At 43.5% G+C, this 22,519-nt stretch overlaps 2 protein-coding genes across 2 annotated transcripts; one reads left to right on the top strand and one right to left on the bottom strand.

The window, feature by feature from the left end:
• Nucleotides 1-362: 362 nt before the first annotated feature.
• LOC311523240 (uncharacterized protein) lies at nt 363-5,605 on the top strand (the record flags this gene model as incomplete). The annotated part of the gene is made up of 3 exons (XM_084633013.1): nt 363-971; nt 1,560-1,868; nt 5,406-5,605. Exons 1-3 carry the CDS (start codon nt 389-391, stop codon nt 5,603-5,605), a joined length of 1,092 nt encoding a protein of 363 aa, XP_084489139.1. The 5' UTR covers nt 363-388.
• Nucleotides 5,606-6,152: 547 nt separating this feature from the next.
• On the bottom strand, nt 6,153-12,041 carry ADIRF (adipogenesis regulatory factor). Its single transcript, XM_084635467.1, has 3 exons — nt 11,889-12,041; nt 8,459-8,521; nt 6,153-6,610 (listed from the first exon to the last, which is right to left on the bottom strand). Exons 1-3 carry the CDS (start codon nt 11,947-11,949, stop codon nt 6,504-6,506), a joined length of 231 nt encoding a protein of 76 aa, XP_084491593.1. The 5' UTR covers nt 11,950-12,041; the 3' UTR covers nt 6,153-6,503.
• Nucleotides 12,042-22,519: the final 10,478 nt, after the last annotated feature.

Raw genomic sequence — 22,519 nt, forward strand, 5'->3', positions numbered from 1 at the left:
TGTAGTCAAGAGTCAAAGAGTTTGGGCTCTAAGCCCTGGTCTACACTAGGACTTTAGGTCGAATTTAGCAGCTTTAAATCGATTTAAACCTGCACCCATCCACACAATGAAGCCCTTTATTTCGACTTAAAGGGCTCTTAAAATCGATTTCCTTACTCCACCCCTGACAAGTGGATTAGCGCTTAAATCGACGTTGCCGGCTCGAATTTGGGGTACTGTGGACACAATTCGATGGTATTGGCCTCCGGGAGCTATCCCAGAGTGCTCCATTCTGACCGCTCTGGACAGCACTCTCAACTCAGATGCACTGGCCAGGTAGACAGGAAAAGAACCGCGAACTTTTGAATCTCATTTCCTGTTTGGCCAGCATGGCAAGCTGCAGGTGACCATGCAGAGCTCATCAGCACAGGTGACCATGATGGAGTCCCAGAATCGCAAAAGAGCTCCAGCATGGACCGAACGGGAGGTACGGGATCTGATCGCTGTTTGGGGAGAGGAATCCGTGCTATCAGAACTCCGTTCCAGTTTTCGAAATGCCAAAACCTTTGTGAAAATCTCCCAGGGCATGAAGGACAGAGGCCATAACAGGGACCCGAAGCAGTGCCACGTGAAACTGAAGGAGCTGAGGCAAGCCTACCAGAAAACCAGAGAGGCGAACAGCCGCTCTGGGTCAGAGCCCCAAACATGCTGCTTCTATGATGAGCTGCATGCCATTTTAGGGGGTTCAGCCACCACTACCCCAGCCATGTTGTTTGACTCCTTCAATGGAGATGGAGGCAGTACGGAAGTAGGTTTTGGGGACGAAGAAGATGATGATGAGGAGGAGGTTGTAGATAGCTCACAGCAAGCAAGCGGAGAAACCGGTTTTCCCGACAGCCAGGAACTGTTTCTCACCCTAGACCTGGAGCCAGTACCCCCCGAACCCACCCAAGGCTGCCTCCTGGACCCAGCAGGCGGAGAAGGGACCTCTGGTGAGTGTACCTTTTAAAATGCTATACATGGTTTAAAAGCAAGCATGTGAAAGGATTACTTTGCCCTGGCATTTGCGGTTCTCCTAGATGTAGTCCTAAAGCCTTTGCAAAAGGTTTCTGGGGAGGGCAGTCTTATTTCGTCCTTCATGGTAGGACACTTTACCACTCCAGGCCAGTAACACGTACTCGGGAATCACTGTAGAACAAAGCATTGCAGTGTATGTTTGCTGGCATTCAACCAAAATCCGTTCTTTATCTCTCTGTGTTATCCTCAGGAGAGTGAGATATAATTCATGGTCACCTGGTTGAAATAGAGTGCTTTTCTTCAGGGGACACTCAGAGGAGCCCATTCCTGCTGGGCTGTTTGCCTGTGGCTAAACAGAAATGTTCCCCGCTGTTAGCCACAGGGAGGGGGGAAGGTTGAGGGGGTAGTCACGCGGTGGGAGGAGGCAAAATGCGACCTTGTAACGAAAGCACATGTGCTATGTATGTAATGTTAACAGCAAGGTTTACCCTGAAAGAGTGTAGCGACTGTTTTATAAAATGTGTCTTTTTAAATACCGCTGTCCCTTTTTTTTTCTCCACCAGCTGCATGTGTTTCAATGATCACAGGATCTTCTCCTTCCCAGAGGCTAGTGAAGCTTAGAAAGAAAAAAAAACGCACTCGCGATGAAATGTTCTCCGAGCTCATGCTGTCCTCCCACACTGACAGAGCACAGATGAATGCGTGGAGGCAAATAATGTCAGAGTGCAGGAAAGCACAAAATGACCGGGAGGAGAGGTGGCGGGCTGAAGAGAGTAAGTGGCGGGCTGAAGAGAGGGCTGAAGCTCAAATGTGGTGGCAGCGTGATGAGAGGAGGCAGGATTCAATGCTGAGGCTGCTGCAGGACCAAACCAGTATGCTCCAGTGTATGGTTGAGCTGCAGCAAAGGCAGCTGGAGCACAGACTGCCACTGCTGCCCCTCTGTAACCAACCGCCCTCCTCCCCAAGTTCCATAGCCTCCACACCCAGACTCCCAAGAACGCGGTGGGGGGGCCTCCGGCCAACCAGCCACTCCACCACAGAGGATTGCCCAAAAAAAAGAAGGCTGTCATTCAATAAATTTTAAAGTTGTCAACTTTTAAAGTGCTGTGCTTAAAGTGCTGTGTGGCATTTTCCTTCCCTCCTCCACCACCCCTCCTGGGATACCTTGGTAGTCATCTCCCTATTTGTGTGATGAATGAATAACGAATGCATGACTGTGAAGCAGCAATGACTTTATTGCCTCTGCAAGCAATGATTAAAGGGAGGAGGGGAGGGTGGTTAGCTTACAGGGAAGTAGAGTGAACCAAGGGGCGGGGGGTTTCATCAAGGAGAAACAAACAGAACTTTCACACCGTAGCCTGGCCAGTCATGAAACTGGTTTTCAAAGCTTCTCTGATGCGTACCGCGCCCTCCTGTGCTCTTTTAACCGCCCTGGTGTCTGGCTGCGCGTAACCAGCAGCCAGGCAATTTGCCTCAACCTCCCAGCCCGCCATAAACGTCTCCCCCTTACTCTCACAGATATTGTGGAGCACACAGCAAGCAGTAATAACAGTGGGAATATTGGTTTCGCTGAGGTCTAAGCGAGTCAGTAAACTGCGCCAGCGCGCCTTTAAACGTCCAAATGCACATTCTACCACCATTCTGCACTTGCTCAGCCTGTAGTTGAACAGCTCCTGACTACTGTCCAGGCTGCCTGTGTACGGCTTCATGAGCCATGGCATTAAGGGGTAGGCTGGGTCCCCAAGGATACATATAGGCATTTCAACATCCCCAACAGTTATTTTCTGGTCTGGGAATAAAGTCTCTTCCTGCAGCTTTTGAAACAGACCAGAGTTCCTGAAGATGCGAGTATCATGCACCTTTCCCGGCCATCCCACGTTGATGTTGGTGAAACGTCCCTTGTGATCCACCAGAGCTTGCAGCACTATCGAAAAGTACCCCTTGCGGTTTATGTACTCGGCGGCTTGGTGCTCCGGTGCCAAGATAGGGATATGGGTTCCGTCTATAGCCCCACCACAGTTAGGGAATCCCATTGCAGCAAAGCCATCCACTATGACCTGCACATTTCCCAGGGTCACTACCCTTGATATCAGTAGATCTTTGATTGCGTGGGCTACTTGCATCACAGCAGCCCCCACAGTAGATTTGCCCACTCCAAATTGATTCCCAACTGACCGGTAGCTGTCTGGCGTTGCAAGCTTCCACAGGGCTATCGCCACTCGCTTCTCAACTGTGAGGGCTGCTCTCATCTTGGTATTCATGCGCTTCAGGGCAGGGGAAAGCAAGTCACAAAGTTCCATGAAAGTGCCCTTATGCATGCGAAAGTTTCGCAGCCACTGGGAATCGTCCCAGACCTGCAACACTATGCGGTCCCACCAGTTTGTGCTTGTTTCCCGAGCCCAGAATCGGCGTTCCACAGCATGAACCTGCCCCATTAGCACCATGATGCATGCATTGGCAGGGCCCATGCTTTCAGAGAAATCTGTGTCCATGTCCTGATCACTCACGGGACCACGCTGACGTCGCCTCCTCGCCCGGTATCGCTTTGCCATGTTCTGGTGCTGCATATACTGCTGGATAATGCGTGTGGTGGTTAATGTGCTCCTAATTGCCAAAGTGAGCTGAGCGGCCTCCATGCTTGCCTTGGTATGGCGTCCGCACAGAAAAAAGGCGCGGAACGATTGTCTGCCGTTGCTCTGACAGAGGGAGGGGCGACTGACGACACGGCTTACAGGGTTGGCTTCAGGGAGCTAAAATCAACAAAGGGTGTGCCTGTACATCAAGGAGTATTTCAGGCAGGACTGCACGGAGGGTTCCAATAAGAAATGGTGCACCTAAGTTATTGTCCTTATTGGAACAAGAAGGTTAGCCTGGCCTCTGATTGATACATGGCTAGATTTACCTCGCTGCACCTTCTCTGTAAGTGACTGCAGTGTGATCTAGAAGAATGAGTCCCCTAGACAGGGGAGGGGGGGAAGCAAATGAGTACAAAACAAATCTGGTCTATTTCTTGTTTTGATCCACTCCATCTATCTTTTACATCTTTGGCTGGCAGCAGACGGTGCAGAAGGACTGCATGCCATCCACATCTCATGGCTGCTCGGCAGAAGATGGTACAGTACGACTGCTAGCAGTCCGTATCGCCTGCCCGCTCACCATAAGACGGTTCAATAGGACTGACTGCAGGACTAAAGAGAATGACCTGCTCAAGTCACTCCAAATTTAGTCCCTGCGCCCATGTCTGCCCAGGCGCTCCTGATCGACCTCACAGAGGCGACCAGGAGCACCTCAGACATGACGATGACGGCTACCAGTCGTACTGTACCGTCTGCTGCCACAAGGCAAGGGGTTGCTGCTACTGTGTAGCAATGCCGTACCGCGTCTGCCAGCACCCAGGAGACATGGGGTGACGGTTACCTGAGCAGGCTCCATGCTTGCCGTGGTATGGTGTCTGCACAGGTAACTCAGGAAAAAAGGCGCGAAATGATTGTCTGCCCTTGCTTTCACGGGGGGAGGGAGGGAATGGGGGCCTGACGATATGTACCCAGAACCACCCATGACAATGTTTTAGCCCCATCAGGCATTGGGATCTCAACCCAGAATTCCAATGGGCAGCGGAGACTGCGGGAACTGTGGGATAGCTACCCACAGTGCAACGCTCCGGAAGTCGACGCTTGCCTCGGTACTGTGGAAGCGCTCCGCCGAGTTAATGCACTTAATGCACTTAGAGCATTTTCTGTGGGGACACACACACTCGAATATATAAAACCGATTTCTAAAAAACCAACTTCTATAAATTTGACCTAATTTCGTAGTGTAGACATACCCTAAGATAACTAGGAATAAAACATTAATCACAACACATAGTGGTGCAGAGCACTGGAGTCTAGGGTGAGAGGTACCTAGTCAGTTCCACTCTGGTCTGGGATACTGTGTCGTGTTGTGGGGGTTACGATTTGGGGTTCCGGAGTTCATAATGAGGCATGTGGTCCCTCTGTGGTGAAGTATATGAAGTCTGTAGTTGTCATGATAGACCTAGTTTGACTGTTATACTGAGTGGGAGGATGGGCAAGAGTGCATGCGTGCGGTGAAGCCAGTTCCTCTAGCTCACTGGCTTTCTCCTCCCTGCCTGGAGTGGTCCCAAGGCTGCTGATGCTGTGGGAGAGGGGTGGGCTCTGGGCTGGCTTAACAGGGGAGCCCCAGCTGCTGCTGCTTTCCTCTGTGGTGACCTGAGCACAGGAGCTGTGGCCATGCTGCCGCTCTGGTGCCTTGCGGTGCTGCTACAGCTGCTGCCAAGGGCACGTTGCTTGCCAGGCTCCTGCTTCCCCCACTCCCCCCGCACCAGTCCCCTATCCCCTTCCCATTCCCTTCCCCACTGGCCCATCCCCTTTCCTCCTCCCCCACCACAGGTACTCACTCTTGTACAGGAAACCAGATGGTGGCCATGCAGGCACCTTTGAAGGCAAGGGCAACAGTCACTAGGACCCGGCAGGAGGCGGTGTCCAGCTGCAAAGAGAGCAACCTAGAGTGGCTACCTTCAGCAGGAGAAGCAGCTCTCTCTCATCCCTCTGCTCCCCGCCTGGGCCTGGCTGCCAGGGAGAGGGGCTGAGCAGGCAGGAAACATGCTGGCGGGGGGGCCCGCAGCATGGGAAGGACAGATTCCCCTCACCCTCGGCAGGCTGAGCAGAGCATGGTGGCATTTGCAGAAATTGGGGGAGAGTCCAATGGCAGTAGGACCAGGCCTATCACAGATGCACAATATAACAATAAATGAGGCAGGCAGTGTTAGAACAGAGAACTAGGTACCAAGACTCTTCTATTCTGTTCTAGACCTTTCCGCTGAGTTCCTCTGTGGCCTTAGACAATTCAGCCTCTGTGGGACTCAGTTTGTTACTTAGCCCGCTCAGTGGATTTTGGATCAGGTCAGAGAGGTTTGTAAAACATTTTGAGATCCTTTGGTGAAGAGCGCTGTATAATTAACCAGTGTACTTATGGGTGATATGTTATTTTTCCTTTGTGAAAGAAATTTTATCATATGTTTTTCTTATTCCCTTATCCATTATTTTAAAATGTTAGAATAAATGAACATTTGGCTTGAAATGTAACAACCACCTAGCTCTGGCTGGGAAAAAAAGACATGCATGTCATAGGTAAACCTTCTGCTGTTTATTACCTATGTGATGGCAGGAGTATTAATAGTTTCATCATTTAAATTCTTAGGTACATTGAACTAATGTATCCACAATCTTTACATCACTGTATGAGACAGACAATACCTTAGCCAATGCTGAAACTTTTGTGATTTGTGTTGAATGGGAGATTATGACTAGATCATACAAGATTTTTTTTTTAAACTATTTGGTAGGTGAGCATTCTGCATATGGCATAAAGCTAAGCACAGTAAATGATCCAAATCTCAAACAGCTTTCATATTTCTACACAAATGATTACTGAATTGCAGTGCAAACATTGATTTTACATCTCATACTCTTTTGTTTAAATTATCATCATTTCTTAAATCCAATTTTTTTCCCAAGGCCAGACACGGCTTCTGATGCTTGTCCAGTTGTTTTCTCGACACCTTCTTGAGCAGTCTTGCAAGCCTGATCAATAGCTGAGAAGGATAGAGAAGAAGCTAACATAAAAGCAAAGTCAATACATTCAAATGTATGTTGTTTCATATTTATCGTGGAATGGGGAAGTGAGAAACACTCAAGTATCCCTATTGTTGTTACACCAAACTGTGTACTTATTCATTACAGCATATAACTCATGTTCACTACACCAGATACCAGCTACTTACATTTCCTAAAGACGAGCTTCTCTATGCTAGTGCAAGTTGGTGTGGTGGTGGTGGGATATATTAAGTGTTGGTACACAGGTTGGGTGCTGCTGGGCAGAAGTCTGTGGGTTTGGGGAACTATTAGGTGGGATAATAGGGCATGCTGGTTGGGGAGGCTGGTGCTGGAACTGATGGATGTTGGGGGGCTGCTGGTTAAGAATAGTGGAGGTGCTGTCTGGCTGAGTGGGTGGATGCTACTTTGTGGGATGATAGGTGTTTTAGTGGCTACTGAAGGTATGGCTGGATGATGGGTACTGGTGAAAGGGAGAGAGGTGTTCGTCAGTGGGGTAAGACATGCAGGGAGGTGCTTCTTCCTGGCCCCTTCCTTCCCTAGCTTGCATAAATTCAGGAAATCACTGTTTAGTTATGCAAGGAGCTGCACGCTGAGAAAGACTGCAGGAACAAAATAGCTGGTTTTTCACCATTTTTAAGCAGTGTTTCCATGGAGCAAATAAATGTTGTGGGTAGTGAGGGGAAATGAGAGGAATGGAAAACTGCAGTGGAGCTGGAATGGCAGGGAAGGGAATGGCAGCAGCAAGAAGGAGTAGAGCTTCTGGTGTCCCTTTAGTTCTCTTGCCTGGGTCCTAGCAGCTACCATAGTTTGGCAATTTTGCTACAAATCCACTCCCTGGTGACCTTCCTTGGTGTCACAATCACCAATGTGAGAGGCCCTTCTCTAGAGGGAGAGAATATGATATTACTGTTAGCTTCTGGTTTTCAAATAAGTGCACATTTAGACTCCAAAGTTGCTAATGCTTCCATCATTCTTAGAAACTGATTTAGTGACCTTTTTTGGTTTTGGCAATTCTCATCACCAGAAAGGAAACGCAAATACTCTCCTCACAACAACCATAGGGCTGCCAGCACCATTTAATTATTGACATAATTGCTGGCTCTGCAGCTCCTTGAGCTGCCACATAGTGGACCTGGGCTTGGGATCATTATGGCCTCCTGCCCTTAGAGCTGGAAAAATCAAGATACACCACATGCTTACTTAGCCTCTAGGAAAGAGGGACAAAGTTTTGACTGCACTACTGCCAGAGCTCTCACTGTGATCAATGATGAACTTTGAACACAATGCAAAATGTACTGCTTGAGCCATAGAAATAGAGAATCAATGGGAAATTGTAGTGAATCTGCTAGTAAATACGCAAAGAGACAAGGTGGGAGAGGTGATATCTTCTATTGGACCAACTTCTGTTTGTGAGAGAGAGAGAAGCTTTCAAGCTTAGACAGAGCTGTTCTTCAGGTCTCTCTCACCAACAGAAATTGGTCCAATAAAAGATAATACCTCTCCCACCTTGTCTCTCTAATATCCTGGGACTGGCACGGCTACAACAAGAGTAAATACAAACACATCCACTAATTAACAAATCCTGAAATCCTTACCCACATTTTAGGAAATCCTTTTGTAAGGTCAAACTCTCACTAAAATCAATGGGAGTTTTGCACGAGAAAACACCAAGTAAAAACTGAGTAAGAACATTAGGATTTGGCCCTGGGTTCATTGTACTCTCTTTTTATTTTTTTTTAATTATTTTTTAAGATGGCTGTGTCTTTTGCTAGCTTTCCCTTCGTGCCCAGTTTTGCCTTCATTGAATGTAATATAATTTCTCATACCTTTCTGGCCCGCATCTGTAGCCTGGTTCACTACCTGCTGTGCAGACTTTCCCAGCGCATTTGCTGTAATTAGGAAAAACAATGCATGTAACCTGTTAAAGATTATGTTCTCCTCTTCTCTCTTCCCATACTCTCCACACCACAGCCCATGAAGTGCTTATGACCATTGGCTCTGGTACATGTTTAACGGGCTGCAGACCATGGTGGGAGTATATCAGAAGATTAATAATAGAGAATAGGCTGAGGCTATGCAGATTGCTGATGGGTGTCTGTATGAGGTACATAAGCATGCTACCAGGGAAGTGTGCTATGCCATTATATAGCAACAACAGTGTTCTGGGCATGTTAGTGATAAATAAGACGACAATGTAGGAAGAGAGAGAGGGAGAATTATGTGATTAGCAGCAGCGTTTAGCTGCATATTGCTAATTCCATGATGCTGGTTTTTTATTTATGTATTTACATTTCTTGTGTTGAAGATGTTTCGACATCTGGGTGGTTAACATTTCCTCAAAGGGTAAAGTAGTCTTTGGAGACTTTTTGGAAGGAGTGTGGTTTCAGGAAGGGAAGAAGGATGGAGACATGACAGACCGCAGCAGGGAAAGGGGTATGTTTACAAGGAACAGCTAGAGAAACAAGAGGTAAAAATATAATGGATCAACTGAGGAACACCAAACAATAATGAGAAATGATGTGGTATGTCCCTCTAAAAGCCATTTCACATCAAAGATATAAGCAATTTATGAAAGTACAGTCTCACTTTCACAGCATTTGGGTGACTATCTGTGACCTACCTTATCAATTACAAGAATTTACTGAAAATATGTGGCATTTAGAAACATAGCTAGGTACGTTTTGTTTTTAAAAACCTTATGTTACAGGAGTGCATATACCACATTGAGAAGAGTTTGTAAGGTTAGTATTAAACATTAACATTAAATGACATTTACTTCCTAATCTCTTCTGTGCTGAACATCTATACAGACAGCAATAGAAATCTCCAGCTGAAGTGCCCTGCACCTCTCTTTGATCCACACTGATTTGGAGTTAAATTGTATTGGAAAATTCTGGTCAGCGTATCATGATTAAGGCTACATTTTACTCAAGGGTATTTTTAGTAAAAGTCATGGACAGGTCATGGACAGTAAACAAAAATTCACAGCCCGTGACCTATCCATGACTTTTACTATATACCCTTGACTAAAACTTGGGGGGTGGGCTTGGTGGGACAGAGATTTGTGTAGGATTCCTAAATCTGAAAGTCAGAAGCTCGGGCTGGGCTGAGGTTGAAGTTCAGCACGCATGTGTCTAAGGGCTCATCTACACACAGAAAAAGCTCAGAATAGCGATTGTGGAATACCTATTCTGCACTAACTTTTTGTGTGGATACTCTTATTCCACACTAAATGTCTATGGGCAGTTTGGGATAATCCACTTTGGAAATGGAATAACCTAATCTGCAAAAAGGCACTGTGCCTTTAAATTCACACCCTAGCTATTTTGTACTAACTTCCCAGTGAATTCCTTGTGTAGACAAGCCCCAAATCCAATTATCAGTGATCTGCACATTTGGTTTAACACAGACAGATGGAGTAAGGAAAGAAGAATGAGAGTAACAATGCAAGAGAAGGTATTTATGCCATGAAGGACAACTTGAGTTTATATACCCTGTTTCTGTACCTGTTTTCAAGCCATAAAAGGAGTATCAAATATATTAAGAAAGAAACTGAGCATCACAGCCTGGATTCTAGAATGAATTTGGAAGTAATATTTGAACAATGGCTTAAACTGATGCTGTTTAACTGGATTGCTAGCAACTCAGCAGTTAAAGAGGTTGGGATATGTTAATTTTACACATTTTTGAGTGTGGTTGGAGCAGCACCTGAAGTGAGATGTTCAAAATCAGCATCTCTGGAAACTGGACTCCCCAAGTATGGAAATATAAAACCTGTAGATACCAAAATAACCTGGGTTTTGTTTGTATATTAAAATTTGTCCGCAGCTATACAAACACTTACAGATATGCTTAACTTTAAGCACAAGAATGATTTCTTTAAAGTCAGTAGGATTACTCAGATGCTTCAACTACACACATAAGTATTCGCAGGTTTAGAGCCTTGGTTTGTATCAAAAAGCACGGTCTCTACCTGCTGAAGATCTGCTCTTGGCTAAGGAGGTCATATGACCTCATGACAAACTGTAGAACCTTCAGCAGAGGGTAAATAAATCTACAGCAAACATATTTTATGGTATAATAAGCCATATAGAGACTGGATATATTAGTTTACAAAGAAAATTGTTGTATGTTAAGTTGAAATATAAACCTCTGATGCACAATAATAGTCATAATATAGTTATAGTTATTGCAATACATCAAACATCCTCTATGATTAAAAAGTATAAAGGTTTTTGTTTAAAGCTAGAGAAATCTGAAAGCTCATAGTAGAGAGTAAAATCAAAGTATTATATTCTATTTATTATAAATAGTCTATATTTTTAGTCAGTATAGATACTAAAATTGATTTCTGCAAAGCATTGTTATTCACTCCAGGTTTCAAACACACCCACCACAGGTTAAATCTAATTTCTTCTACAGAGGTCAGTTTAGAGATCAGTATATGAAAAAGGTTACACACTGCTCATAGGCAGTAACCATTTAAAAAAACAAACAAAAAAACACTGGAGTATTTGTAAGGGTTCAGAATAAAAAGTAATTAGTTGCTTGCAAAATATGAAATTTTAAAATAAGTTGTTATTCAACTGGCATAAAGACAGAACATCTTCTTAGAACCCTATCCTGCAGTAAATTCCATGCAGGTGAGGGGGGCTGTCCACATGGAGCTCATTCCAGGGTTGGGTTCTTAATTCTGAAGGTGGTGTTTTCCAAATCATGGCTAAGGCTCTTTAACCAGGAAGCTTTTCTAACTATAGGCCATGGTTCTGGTTCTGTGTTCACTGAAGTCAGTGGCAAAACCATTGTTTCAGTGCAACAGGACTAAACTCTATCTTCCAGTTATTTTGTCTGTGAACAGAAGACACTAGTCTCGCGTACTGTCAGTATGAGTCTTCTTGTGAGCAGTAAAATCAGTATTTTTTTCCCTTTAGAAGTAGTAAAAAATCAGTCTCAAATAATAATGGACATTGATTGGCTAATCCCATCTATAAAGTGATTGGATTCTCACTGTACTATCAAATAAAACATCAAAATATTATGCTGTTGAGATTGACAAAATTACAAACCCAGCCTCCGGACAAACAAAAATAGATCCAGGACCATATTCTGCTCTCATTTATACCAGTTTAAGTCCAAAGTAATTCTACTGAAGTCAGTGGAGTAATTCTAGATTTCAACTGGTGTAAGTGAGAGCAGAAACTAGGCTTTGCTTTTTTCAAAACAACGAACAGAGAAATTATGTTTAATGTTTCTTACCAGCATCCTGGATCTCCCCTTCTGCATGTTGTTTAAAATCCTGGAAGCCCTTACCGGACATGGTTGCTTTTAAAAGCTTTCAAAATCTTCTGCTTCAGTTTAAAAAAAGCAAAGCAATTTGCTATACGCTATGCCAGGGTTCCTCTAACTTGTGCTGATTTTATATATGTGCCAAGGCTCCTCCAGATGCCCACTGGGCAAATTGTTTCAATGGGTGGAGCTGCTGGAAGACATAGAGTTTGAGTCTAATGAATGAGAACTGACAGTGTGCAGTGGAATTGTGAATTATTTACTTTTCCCAAAGAGAGGGTGTATCTATCTAGGGTTTTCTGCATCACAGGAATTAATTCTTTCATCACCTTTGTTTTTTATAAACATTTCTAAACAAAAAAATTGAAGTTTCTCAGCAAAACATAAAAGTGCAATGGAAGGACACTGAAAATTACTGAAGTAAGCTTTAGAATGGATTTTTGGAAGGCTGGGTTTTTATTCCAATGAGTGTCTTTTTTCCCTTTATTTTCTTTTTTTCTTTCATGCTGTAAGTGCTGTGGTTAACTTCTACCTGTTGGGAGTAGGCTAAAAACACCAAGAAAATGTCCTTATAAGTGATGTTACAGTTTGAAGCACTTTGTTACCTTAGCCCCATATTTGGCTGTTATAAATCCCTTAGAACATCCTTACAAGATGAGAATTCTAATGGACATAGGCCCTGAAGTGAAACTAACAATCTGGTTGTGTATCTAGTTGGATTTCAAAGGCAGAGTTTGTGTCTCCATAATATCCTCCAGATGCCTGTGGTTCTTTGAGTGCTGGTCCCTATGCGTATTCCACTGTGGATGTGAGTGTATGCTCCACACTCCTAGAATCGGAGAATTCTTACAAGCAGCATCCATGGGTCCACACGTGCACCCTTGCCTTTTGTGTGCTTGCCTAGGATCACTGAGAAAGTGATAGGTATGTTCCCAGCAATGTATTAATGTTACTGTTTCAATGCTTTGTGTGTAGCTGACAATAGTGCTTCTGCTGATGGTTAATTATGCCTCGCCAGACTTGATCTTGAGAACCAAGCCCCCAACAGCAGCAGCGCTTCTGCACAAGATAAGGAAATGGCTGAGACGGACCAAGGAAGATAAGTTCCAGGTGGTGCTGCCACAGTCAGAGGCAGAAAACACTGAACGCAAGCAGTGGAGGTAAAGCGACAAGGAGGAAAGACAAGAGAAGGATTCTTACAACAGGGATGCCACAGAGAGGCTGATTAAAGTTCTGGAGTGTCAAACCAATATGCTCCAGACTCTCAAAACACTCCAGACTGAGCAGATGCGTGCCCGCCCTCCCCTTCAGCACAATCAGAACTCTTTCCCATGCACTCCCCAAACACCCCCTGTGCATTTTTTTCTGCTTTCTGGCACTTCGCACTTTCCACAGACAGCTTTTCATAGGAAAGCTGGACCTATACTCAGCTATGAAAATTGCCTCCCCACCCCCCACCACCCGTGTGTGTGTCCAAGTGTATGTGTGTCCGTATGGTGTTGTAGTTTATTTGGTAATAAAAGCAAAGTTTTTTTTTTTTAATTATAAGCACTCTTTATTTGTTTCCATGCAAGGTATGATACCAGATGTCACCTGCAAATCAACAGGTACTTTTTTTAGTTCCTTACATTGAATCCTAGGCCTTAATAATCACAACTGCTTCCTAGCATACTAAATGTAATTAACCATTGCAGTCCCCAAGCATAGCAACAAACATTACTGGTTTTTATCTTCGAAGTGTTGCCTCAAGGCATACTTGATTCTTATTTCCCCACATTGCACCTCTTTAATAGCCCTGGTATCTGGCTGCTCAAAATCAGCAGCCAGGCGTTCTGCCTCGACACTCCACCCGTGAGTAAACCGTTCGCCCTTTCCTTCACAAATATTATGCAGCATACAACATGTGGCTATAACCATGGGAATATTTTCCTCATTCACATCTAACCTGCCATATAGGCATCTCCAGCACACCTTTATTCGGCCAAACGCACTTTCGTTGAAGTGAGCTGTAGCTCATGAAAGCTTATGCTCAAATAAATTTGTTAGTCTTTAAGGTGCCACAAGTCCTCCTTTTCTTTTTGCACTTTCAATGGTCAATTCTGCACTTACTCACCCTGTTGTTGAACCACTCCTTACTGCTATCTAGGTTCCCCATGTATGGCTTCAGGAGCCATGGCACCAGGTCTCCCAGGATCATTATGGGCATTTCGACTTCCCCTACAGTGATCTTCTGGTCTGGAAAGAGAGTCCCTGCTTGCGGCTTTCTGTACAGGCCTGTGTTCCTAAAGATAAATGCACCTTTCCGGACCACCCCACATTAATGTCAGTGAAATGCCCACGGTGATCCACAAGCACCTGCAAAACCATGGAGAAGTACCCCTTCCGATTGATGTATTCGGTCGCAAGGTGGTCCGGTGCCAGAATTGGAATATGCATGCCATCTATCGCCCCTCTACAGTTATGGAAACCCATTTCTGCAAAGCCATCTACAATTTCACGCACGTTGCCAAGAGTCATGGTCTTTTGCAGCAGGATGTGATTAATGGCCTTGCACTCTTACATTAACACAGCCCCAACAGTTGACTTCCCCACTCCAAACTGGTTTGCAACCGACCACTAAGAGTCTGGAGTCACCAATTTCCACACTGCGATTGCCACATGCTTCTCCACTGAGAGGGCAGCTCTCAATTGGGTGTCCTTGTGCTGCAAGACTGGGGTGAGCTCAGCACACAGTTCCAGGAAGGTGGCTTTCTGCATCTGAAAGTTCTGCAGCCACTACTCGTCATCCCAGACTTACATAACAATGCAATCCCACCACTCTGTGCTAGTTTCCCGAGCCCCAAAGCAATGTTCGACTGTGTTTACCTCCTCTGTGAATGCCAAAAGCAGTATAATATTGCTGCTTTCCATGTTGGACACCACATCAGGCAACTGTGACTGCCATTGCCTTTGTAACTTCAAGAATAATTCCACTGCCACTAGCAGAGCAGTGGAGAGCAGTGCGAGATCCATGCCTACAGATAGATGTGGCGGGGAAAGCAGAAAACAAGGAACGTTGAAAAATGCCACAAACTGAAGACGGAAGCACATGGAATGCTGGGATGGAAAGCAGTGCATCCCGGGGCATTGAGCCCAGACCTTCATCTTCCCACAAGACCTAGCAGCAGAAGGGGGAGATCTGCACTGTGGGATAGTTACCCCACAGTGCACTGCTCTTATTGGTGATGTAAGTGCTGCGAGTTTAAACATCCTATGCCACCAATGGAAGGCAATGTGAACACACAACAGCAGTTTTCTTTAATCGCCTTTTTACCAGCAATGAAGCTCTCAGTGAAAAAACTCTGCCGGTTTAGACATAGCCATATCTTTCTTCTTGCCATAGTCTATAGGTGGGATACAATGACAAAGATCCAAAATGGAGGACATTATTTTTTTCATCAAGACATCCTCTTATTTGAAAGCAAAAGTAAAAGCAAATGTTCTTAATATAGATATTCAAATTAAGGAGAAGGGTAAGAATTGACACAAAGCTTCCATTTTTATACAACAGATGGCAAAAAAGAGGCAATTGTAGGCCATAAAATTTTAAAACTTCATTAAAGTCCAAGCATCTTTATGAGCCTGGACACCACATCTGTTGCTTGTCTTGTTGCCTTGTCAGGCTTGAGCAGTGTTGCAGGCCTGATTAATAGCTGAAAAAGAAAAGGAAACATAAGTGTTAAATCCAAAGTCAGTAAATTGGACCTTGTTTGGTTTAACATTTCTGGCAAAAAAGTGTTGGGAAAGACTAAATTAAATCACATTCATTAAACCACAAGGGAACTCATCGTGCATTCCTTACTCAGACAAAACTCCCACTGACATCAGTCAGAGCTTTGCCTGAGGAAGAAATGCAGAAATAAGCCCAGTTGCCTGTTAGTCCTAGAGTAATATCTATTTCTGCAATTTGTTATCAGAGTGTAAGGCTATGTCTACACTGGCAACTGAACGATAAAACTTTTGTCTTTCAGAGTGTTAAACCCCCCCCACCCCCCGCAAGGCAAAAGTTTTGCTGATGACAAGTGCTGGTGTGAACAGCTCTCCTGCCGACCAAGCTAACACCGTTCGTTGGGGGTGGAAGCTTTTTGTTAGCAGGAGAGCCAACAAGCAGCAGCTACACTGCGCGCCTTTTAGCGACACGGCCGTAGCAACACAGCCCTGTCTCTAAAAGCTGTGTAGTGTAGACATAGCCTTAGTGCTGGTATAAGACTGAAGAGTTGAACAAATGCTCAGTATGGGAGGGGAATAAAGAGCTATACTGTGTGCTGTCCTACTCCCCACAAGCCCGCAAAAATCCCTCCAATTAAACAATGATGGGAGCACTTTGTGCCTCATGCAAAGCCCCCTAAAGTGAATGATTATCTTTCCATTGATGTCAGTGGGCTTAGAATCAGGCCCTATCAGTTAATTATCTATCTCATTACACATATTGAATCTATTTCCTCATCTTAAGTATCCTCACACCTTCTTGTCAACTGTCTAAATGGGCCATCTTGATTATCACTACAAAAGTTTTTTTCTCCTGCTGATAATAGCTCATCTTAATTAATTAGCCTCTTTCAGTTTGTATGGCAACTTCCACCTTTTCAGTATGTATAGATATATCTTCTTACTATATGTTCCATTCTGTGCATCTGATGAAGTGGGCTGTAGCCCACGAAAGCTTATGCTCTAATAAATTTGTTAGTCTCTAAGGTGCCACAGGTACTCCTTTTCTTTTTGTGGATACAGACTAACACGGCTGCTACTCTGAAACTTATCTATCTTAGGCACTTGTGTAACCCCTGTTATCACAGTATCTGAATGCCTCACAGTCTTCAGAGTATTTAGCCTCACAACACTCCTGTGAGATAGGGAAGGTAGAGTACTGAGGCACAGAAAAATTGTTTGATTTGCCGAAGGTCATACAGCATAAGGAATTGAACCCAGGTCTTGCAAGTTTCAAATTAGCACTCTAACCATTTTCTTGTCTGCACAACACATACCTAAAGTAATTCGCTGAATAGCTTGTTATCCTAATTTTTTTAAATAGATAATTAACATATATTTCCATAGGATTCCTTCCATATAATGGCCGTTCATTTTGAATAACAATCTAACATACTGACCAGTTTTAGTTTGTTCCACTGTCTGCTGTCCAGCTTTTATCATTGAAGATGCTGAAATTATGAAACCAGTAATACCAGTTAAAAGCATATTTTGGCATATTCATGTTTTGTCCTTTTAAAAAACTTTGTTTTAATTTCTGTGTTTTAAAGACAGTTACAATAGATCTCTCAAGTGCATAGTTTTAAGAAATTTTGATTTATATGTGCAAATATGATTATCATAAAAAAGGAAAATAAACCACATTAGAGGAAAACATACAAATGAATTTCAGTAGGCCCTATATTCCATGCAATATTTAACAAGTATCAACATTATTTGTCTGAGGTTTTTTGTTGTACTATTAGTCCCCATTTTTTATCAGTATTTGAATTGTATTAGCATGCTAATGAGGGAAATTTTTGTCCTCCGGTTTTATCAGTATATTCAATATGCTATACATTCTTTAAAGTGTCACAGTAAAGGCCTGAAAACCTTGTATGACAAACTGAGCACCTGCAGCTCACGTTGACTTCAGAGTTGGCCCTTGGGACCAGATTTTCAAAATTGCTTGGCTCCCATTTAGGCAACTACATAAAAGCCAGATTTTCAAAAGTGCTCAGCATCCACCATTTCTTTCTGTTAACTCCTATGGCCAGTTTTTCAAGAAGCTCAGCTCCCAAGGTGTTGAGCTCTTTTGAAATATGGACCCTAATTTTGGTGCCTAATTGGGAACTGTATTCTTCTGCAAATCTTGCCCTCACTATAGATGCTGAATGAGGTCTGAAAAACTCCATTCCTCACAGGAGTTGGTCTTCAGTTTGTCACTTCTATACTTTTTCATAGTCTGCTGCCTGCGTGAGAGAAACGACCCACCCATCACAAATATTTCTTCTCATCAAAAAAATATGGTTACATTTAGTACTAACAATAGCAAAACAAATAATCCTACATTACCTGAGGGACACGCCTATCATTCATTGATAGGAGTGTCCCTCAATGATAGGCGTGTCCCTCAGGTAATATAGGATTATTTGTTTTGCTATTGTCAGTACTGAATATAACCATGTTTTTTTGATGAGAAGAAATATTTGTGATGGGTGGGACATTTCTAAATCTGTGCAAGGCCAGGACAGCTTGAAGCCCTATACCCAGTATGCTCACAGTCTCTATCTTGCCCTGAAATGTTACACAGAAACTTCAGATTTCTTATGTCCGTTATGTCTAAACTTCTCCATTCTACTCCTCTGCACACCACCCCTTTTTCAATGAATTTCTAATAATATTTGACTGTAGCTTTTAATGTGCCTTAACCCTGACATTAACCGACCACTTGGGCAAGAGGTTAGTTTGGACTGGTCATTCAGCCCTTGGCCTCTCTGCTGAAACTATCAGAAGATTAGTACCCAAATGCATTTCAGAGGTCACCAGGAGCTATCACATGGTAACTTTGGGGAACTACTGACCTACCAGAATTGAAATATGAAAAGGTTCCATATCCTCTTCACCAATCCCTACTTAGGTACCTAACTCACATCAATCTGACCCTTTGTCCTCCAGGTTACTGACTCATTAGCTTAAGATTTTAAATTTTAAATTGTAGGTGATTCGTCTGTCACCTCAAGGGGGGAGGGGTGCTTGAAAAATGCCATGAATATAATGGAACCATTAGAATTGGCACAGTATCAAGTTTAAGTGCAGCTGTTTATAGTTTTTAATAATTCAGTATGTTTTGCTGCTTTAACGTGAACAAAAATAATTTTCAACCTTTTGTTGGCCATTTGCATTGCTGTGATGAGACCAATTTGAAAATGATTGTTTCCATGTTTTGTTAGACTGGATAGGTCTGGTCAAAAAAAGAGAAATAGTTTCTGGAAGTTGAATTGAGAGGACAATGGCCTCAGTTTCCCCAGGAACTGAATGTACTATCGAATTGGTCCCAGTGCCTTGTTCTAATTTGAAAAGGGCCATTGCTCTAACTAGATAGATATCACACACAGAGGCCATTTGAATAATTCATAATTCATAAATCACCCCGGCGGTGATTTACGTTTCTACAGCTGCTCCAGCAAACCAACCTGCCTGTGCTCCCAGGAGGGACACGTGACTACTCTTGCGGCTTCCCTTTGATTCCCCATCAGAAGTCATTTTTCTGTAGGGAAGCAAAGAAATCTGCGGGGGACATGAATGCTGCACACATGCAGTGACACAGAATTCCCCCAGGAGTAACGTATATATTGCTTTAGAGCCACAGCTACCTGATCATGCTGTTCATATATAACCACCCAACTGGGCAGCAAATGTGTTTTTCAGAGCTTGAGTTAAGGGAGAGGAAAAAAATGCATGGGAAAGCCATATAATTTCCTTGCTGGAAAAAGTACTTCTGAGGTGGCATAGAAAGGAAGCTTGCAATGCTGTAATAAAAACATACTACAGTGGTATACAATACAAGTCCAAACCATGGACTTACACTTTGGCAAGCTGTAGCATTCTGATTCATTATTGGTAGGGCCCTACCAAATTCACAGTCCATTTTGGTCAATTTCACGGTCATAGGATTTTTTAAAACGTTAATTTCATGATTTCAGCTATTTAAATCTGAAATTTCACGGTGTTGTGATTGTAGGGATCCTGACCCAAAAAGGAGTTGTGTGTGTGTGTGGGGGGGTCACCAGGTTACTGAATGGGGGTTGTGGTACTGCTACCCTTACTTCCCTACTGCTGCAGGCGGCGGTGCAGCCTAATCTTTGGGAAAACCCTTGAATATGTTAAGAGTGATACATAAGAACACTCTGATGTTAAAAGACCTTGTGACATGGATGTTTCATAGTTAGTGCCTGTAAACAGTCTTGAAACTTTTCACAGGAGAAAAGACATTCCAAACCTGATGTGCTGTATGAAAAGGGAAACTGAGGCACACTACCATATTGTTTTCACGGCTAAATGCCAAGATTCCTATACTAGGAACAACATTAATATCTACATTGTCTTGATATTAATTGGGTTCCAAACATTTGCCAGAGCTTGTATGGAAAATGTAGTTATTTTCATTAGCTCTTGACAAGATCACATGAGACATACAGGAACCATGCTGCAAGAGCAGATCCAATCCACTATTGTGCTAGCCAAGTTTTACCTTGAGTTTGTGAAAAGATTCAATCATGTTATTGAACATGACTTTGATAAATCATTTGATAAATACACCGATACAGCTTCTAACCCCATACTAGCTGTAGTAAGCTCGAACCAAGAATGGGGATGCAGTCATTGGGATGTTTGTGTCATCCCTTTCTGCATCAATTTTGCATTGGGGGTATGATGTTATTGACATGAACTGTGACCATATAGATCATTATTGCAACCAAGGTCCTATAGTTGCACCAAATCTTGTACAAAGGAGGTCAAGTAAAGTGTCTATGAAAAGGTTGTAATTTGCTCGTTATGATTATGCTGTCTGTATGTGTGTATCATTTTTGTATTTGAAGTTATGAGTATTGGCTATGTACTTGTATCTCAATGTGTTTGATTCTAAGTAGCATTAGTGAAGCATTTGGTTAGCTTCTTGAGAAAGGAATTTTCAGATGAAGCACCCAATCAAGAAACACTTAACTGACAATGGACCTTGGGAGACTCCAATCCACATATGAGAAGCCCTCCTGGGAATGTTCAAGGTAGCATGTGAGCAATGGCTGCTCTACCCTTAAAGAACTGAGTCATGCATGGACATGTGACTTGCCCATGTGACTCCAAACTCCACCTTGCTGCTGTGATTTTCCACAGTAAGAACAAAGGGGTCCTTCCACGTGGCAGAGGATATAAAAGGCCCTGAAAACCCCTCCATTTTGTCTTCAATCCTGCTTCTTACCTCTGGAGGAACTTTGCTACAAACTGAAGCGCTGAACAATGGACTGAATAACCCATCCAAATCTGTGGATGTACTCCAGAGACTTGATTTGTGCCTGCAGTTTGTTCCATCACTGCTACGAGCCTGAACCAAAAACTTTGCCATTGCTGTATGTAATTGACAGGTTTCAGAGTAACAGCTGTGTTAGTCTGTATTCGCAAAAAGAAAAGGAGTACTTCTAAGGTGCCACAAGTACTCCTTTTCTTTTTGTATGTAATTGATTCCTTTAACAATTTTAACTCTCATCTATATTTCTTTCTTTTTATGAATAAACCTTAGATTTTAGACTAAAGGATTGGCAACAGCACGATTTGTGGGTAAAATCTGACTTGTCTATTGACCTGGGTCTGGGGCTTGGTCCTTTGGGTTTGGGAGAACCTTTTTCTTTTACTGGGGTATTGGTTTTCATAACCATTCATCCCCATAAGGAGTGGTGCTGGTGGTGATACAAGGGAACTGGAGTATCTGAGGGAATTGCTTGTATGACTTCTGGTTAGCCAGTGGGATAAAATTGAAGTCCTCTCTGTTTGGCTGATTTGGCGTGCCTTAATAGTAAAGGACACCCAGCCTTGGACTGTGACTGCCCTTCTCCAAGCGATTAGTTCTGAATTGATACTCTCAGTAAGAGTCCCACCAGAGGCCGCATCGTTACAGTGGTGTAATCGTGCCAGGATCCACAGAACCAGGTCAATTAAGCTTTGGATCAGAACCCCATGCTATCCAAAGTGGAATTTTGGTATTGAGAGTTTTGTTGGGTTAAAGGTCAGTGACCATGAGCCAGAAAGCATCAGCAGAAGCAGTGAAACTGCAAGCCCTGAGAGAGAGCCTGCAGTTTGAACACAATCAAAAACTGGCCAAAATTTGAATGAGAGAGAAGCAAGCCTTGGTCCAGCTGGAAAAAAAAAGCTGCTGAAAGACAGAAGGAAGCTGCTGAAAGAGAGAAAAGCGGTTGTAGGGGTCATATGGAACTGCTGGCTGCTGAGGAGTGGGTTCACCAGATGCAACAAGAAACTGCCAGAAGCTCCAAGTCAAAAAAACAATGGAAGAACAGCAGAAACTGTATCATCTTGAAAGTCCAGTTTATAACAATGTTGGCATGTTGTATTACTCTGAACAGTTGTCTGTGTTTAACCAGTTTTGCTATGGCCAGGGAGAGGGTGACTCTAACCTGGGAAAGGTGGCAAATAGCTGTTTGTGAATGAAGTTTATGAATGTCTGTCTAATATCTCAGAAGTGAATCTGGAATTAGATCAAGTACAGAAAGAACTCATTGGTCAGGAAAAAGTTTCTCAGGAGCAGATTAAAGTGGATGGTCAGGTTAAAGCCCTAGCTGAGGAAGGAAAGGGTAGATTTTTGATGGGTGGTGGATTGTTGGCTAATACAGTTTATAAAAGTAAACCTGAAAAAGGTGACTGTGATTTGCTGGAAGTAGCTCAGTGTAGTGTGGAGAACAGCAGTTTACCTGGTAAGGAAGCTGCCCCAGTCTCCTGATATTTGTCTGTAACCAGCCCTGTGTGCTGGGACAAGGGAGAGGAGGACAAGGAAGGCAGGGAAAGTTTGGATGAGCCTAGGC

Source organism: Lepidochelys olivacea, assembly GCF_965140295.1.
Source record: "Lepidochelys olivacea isolate rLepOli2 genome assembly, chromosome: 7".
NCBI lineage: Eukaryota > Metazoa > Chordata > Testudines > Cheloniidae > Lepidochelys > Lepidochelys olivacea.